At 37.6% G+C, this 4,485-nt stretch overlaps 1 protein-coding gene across 1 annotated transcript; it reads right to left on the bottom strand.

The window, feature by feature from the left end:
- Positions 1-395: 395 nt before the first annotated feature.
- RPS13 (ribosomal protein S13) lies at positions 396-4,484 on the bottom strand (the record flags this gene model as incomplete). Its single annotated transcript, XM_085317083.1, has 5 exons — positions 396-473; positions 1,094-1,194; positions 1,811-1,980; positions 3,003-3,081; positions 4,377-4,484. Coding segments are annotated over 5 exons (492 nt in total), but the record flags the coding sequence as incomplete, so codon positions are not given.
- Position 4,485: the final 1 nt, after the last annotated feature.

Raw genomic sequence — 4,485 nt, 5'->3', positions numbered from 1 at the left:
CATTTCTCCCTCCTCTAGCCTAATCCTTTGCCCTCCACATTCTCTAAGTTTTCCGTCCTTCCTCCTGTCACTATGATCTTCCCTATTTCTTCCTGCAGAAAACACACACGGAGAATGGCCTCATATTACTAAAATATATTTTCTTTGGATGATTAAGTAAGTCACTTTCCTTTCTTGAGGCTATCACATCAAAATTCCGGTTTCAGCACACAGACAAAAAGAACAGTTGTGCTAGAGTAGTACTAACAGCCACCATCATGATTTTGCTACTGAAGGACAGCAATACACAACTCTGGCCACACCTCCTTTCCAGCCCCAGCACTGCCTGTTTACATGCAGCTTCCTAAAACTGGCAAATATTTATTACGCACCGAACATTTAGAGACAACCCAAACTTAGTTAATGTGAATTTATTCTTTCAGTAAGTCATAGTCAGCTCTTATGCAACGAGGGCAGAAGCTGTTGACGATTCACTAAAAAAGAGAGAGAAGAGAGAAATATTAGTTGCAGAGGCATTTTTTCAAACTAGTTGCCAAAAAACATTGCTTCAATTCAAAGCTTTAACTACTAGTCCTGAGCTTAATCAGGACTTGTTTAAAATTTTATAAGGGATAAAGGAAAAAGTCACCCTTCCTTTTAAAATACAAGAATGACAAAAAAACTGATTAGTGGCACTTAGTMTTTCCAAACTCAGAGAAGCTCACTCGGCATCTAAGAGAATTCTCTAATGTTCACTAAATTTGCCTAGACTTAATTTTTCCCACAGCTATTGAATCAGCTTTCAATAGATCTTTAAAGTAACATGAAATATAAAGGTACCTGAATGACACTAGAGACTTCAGTTTGAGTTGCTACAAAAATGATCTAGTACATTCAACTAATGAGATGCTGTTTTCCAAGTGTTGTGACAGCTATTCTAGCCAGCTGTAATTTCTGTGAATTTATCAGTTAATACCTATAAAAGTATCGATTCTTTACTGTCTGGTTTACCTATATGTCTCATCATAACACATTCTTTACCCTCCAGATAACGGCCCCAGCATATCACTCACTAGACCTCCACGAAAACAATAAAATGGACAAAAAGACTTACTACTTCCAGTTGGGTGGAAGTACTCTCTTAGTTTTGTAGTASCGAGCCAACCTATGGATTCTGCTTTCAATCAAAATCAGGCGGAACTTGGCATCTTTATCCTTTAAAAAAAATTGCATCACAAGCACTACTTTCGCTTCCAGATGATTTAAATTTCAGATGAGCTTTGGTAAAGTCTAATATCCACAGCTAGTGCTATAAACTCTACATTCCTTTTGCCAAAGTCTGTTAAGTTTGGTAAATCCAGAACAAGACCAGAAAATATGTGGTTTAAGCAATGTTTTTTAAGACAGAGGATTACAAAGTCAGTTCTCCTTTACTAAAAGGTTCCTCCAAGCCCTAACTTTACTCAAATGTGCCCATTAACAGGACCTGCACTAAGAGTCCTGGCTTTGTTAACATAGTGGCTCATCACTTCTCTTGCTTCTTTTCCCAGTTACAAAACAGAAAATTATTTCATTTCTCTACAAAAGTGAGATCTTTTAATTAAAAAATACTCAAAAACCATTACTTAAATATTTGAAAGTATTTAAACTGAATGATATAAAAACAGGGCAGATACATTTTATAGAAAAGTGAGGGGTTGGCCCTTTCTCCTCACATGCACACATTATTAAAAACAGCTGCATGAAGTTTATTTTTAAAATTGGATCCAGAAAAWGTTAAACTACTGTATTATTTGAGAAAGTGAAAGTTTCTAGTTAAATTAGCACTCACCTTTCTGTTTCTCTCAAGATGTTTGCGAACAGCAACAGCTTTTTTGATCAAGTGATAAAGATCTTCTGGAAGGTCTGGTGCCAGGCCCTTTGATTTAAGAATTCTCAAAATTTTGTTGCCAGTAACAAAGCGAACCTGGGCAACACCATGGGAATCCCTCAGAATCACACCTGAAACAAGTATTTATAAATCTCACTTGAAAGAAAAAAAAATCCCCACAAACAACTTCTCTCTCTCATTGCTGTAAAGTTTCATAGCATAGCTAAGAAAAGTTTTCTCTAAATATCGGTTAAACCTTTCACTTTCTCAGAGAGCRCTCAACAGACAACTGAGTCATCCATTATGTTCAGGCAAGTAACATATTAAGAGCTACAAAAGCTAAAGTCAGTAGGACTTATTAAAACTAGGCAGTGGGAGAACAAAGATTTTATACACTAAAATTTAAATTTTTGTCAGATACAGCTTGTGTGTGCTCCATTAGAATGTTTTACTCAAGAACTCTTTAGCTACAGTTTACAGCAAAAGCCAAATTAGAAAGGAATGTGTAGAAAGGAAAAAACACAGRTCACTGAAAGCACCTTAAATGAAGAATTTACTCACCATATGGACCACTAATATTCTCAGGACAGCTATGCAAGGAAAAGAAAATTCTTTCACACAACACCTAACTACACTGCAGAATTCACCACCACATAAAGCACACACACGTACTGAACCTTTAAAGGAGCCCAAGCCATCAAGAACTAGTTCATTAGGTAGCTGCACAATGTCTGGCTCAGTAAGTTCCTAAACCTAGCGTAGCTGATATTTGAGAAGTTTTTCCTCTGAAGAACAGGGCAAAATAAACTTCCCCATTAATACCTATTAGTGGCCATTCTTAAGGACAAGTTATAAAATTAAACAGATGCTGTATGCTTTCTGCTTGAAGAAGACAACTTAATTAGAACATGGGAACAAATAGTTTGTTAAAAGAGAATGGTACAGTAACTTCCAACATCTTTATCAATTATGGCTCTTGCAAGAATGGGAGCTGCTACACTGCCAGAGTTATCCACACAGTGGATAAACAGGTACAATCACAAAACCAGTATTTTCTTTGCATGTTGTTTTCCACAAGTTGAGGGAACAGTTAAAGTATTATAATCAGGAAAAAGTATTTTGCCTCCATTTAGGAGTTATTCAGAAACCTTACCAATTTGCGAGGGAGTCAGTCCTTTTTTAGCCAACTTGTAGATCTGTTCCTTTACATCATCAGAAGTAAGCTTCAGCCACTAAAGAAAAAAACCCAACAGATTGATGAATACTGCTTAATATAGAAGCACAAGCTAGCTATAAAAAAACCTTTTATAAGTGCTGGAAGTAGRTATTTTATAATGCTTGAGAGAACAATCTAGAACTTCTAATGATACAGAAACTTTTTGGGTAGTACAAACCTGTACTGGTAGTTAAACACGGGGTGTAATGTGGATGTGCAAGAAAAAACATCCACGTTTAAAATCCTAAATAGAGCCTCCAACTAGTTGCTTTATTTTACCTTTAGTTGATAATCTACAAATAAGACAAAGGCATCTCAGGTAGGCCTATACTTTTTTTGTTACTCCTACGTTAAATTGCGCTGATAGAGACATTACTTCCACAATTAATAAGAGAACAGCAGCACTGTGACAAGCTAGAAGATCCAYAGCTTTCAACAAACTAGAAAAACTTCTCAAAGTGTTTAATGCTTTCTCATGTTTTGCAAATACAWAGATAAAACAGAAGATGTATTTAAAAGTACTCTGTAAATTACACCTCAAAACAGAATACAAATAAAACCAGATAACTTTATTTTTCAGAAGAGATCATTCGAGCATCCTAATCTGTAGTAAACATTGTAACCATTAGTCACATTTGAAGGTAGTTTAAWATCATTTTGCTTTGGGTTATGTCTATGAATGTTAATTTCATGTTTTTGTTTAACTATTTTTCAATATGTGTTTCCCCATACACACCACAAATYGACCTTTCTGCCCCCAAACGACAGATCCTCCAAGCAACAGTCTTGCRAAGTAAGCTAAATTAAGGCACTACTGGTTCAGCTTACAGATAGTCTTAAGTGAAATTAATTTGCCTCTAAAAACTGCACATTTAAGTTACTTATGTTAGGGCTCTGGCTGACAACTACTACTACAGACAGCTAGGAAAACAGTGGGTTTAYTCCACAAAGAGAAGCCAAACTCAAACGTGAAGGAGCAATTTAACCTCTAAGAATCATCAATACACAACCTGTAAGTAATTTAAATTATGCCCTTCAAATAAAGGGATGCACGTAGAGAAAAACACACTTTTCTCCCCAACACATCAATTAACCAACAAATAGTACTTTGCTTTCTCAGTATGCTAAAACTCTAAAGATTAAATAGCCCTTAGTAACCACTGCTATCACTCTAGAGTTCATAGCGGTGCTACAACTGTTCTCTTCGCACATCGCTTTCTCTTCGCGGGCGCTGGCAGGCTGGAGAGCCGGAGATGAGGCCCCGCTGAGAGCCACCGGGGCCCGCCAGGCGCGCGGCGGGCAGCCACTTACCGTAGGCACGCTGCGTCGGTAGGGCAAGGCTGACTGGGACAAGCCCTTTCTGCGGGGAAAAGGGAGAAACACACCGGCTGAGCGGAGCCGCCCAAGGCCGCCGCGACGC

This window comes from Rhea americana, unplaced genomic scaffold (genome assembly GCF_003343005.1).
Source record: "Rhea americana isolate MKP2758 unplaced genomic scaffold, rheAme1 scaffold_49, whole genome shotgun sequence".
Classification (NCBI taxonomy): domain Eukaryota; kingdom Metazoa; phylum Chordata; class Aves; order Rheiformes; family Rheidae; genus Rhea; species Rhea americana.
This window is presented reverse-complemented; position numbering and strand designations above follow the sequence as displayed.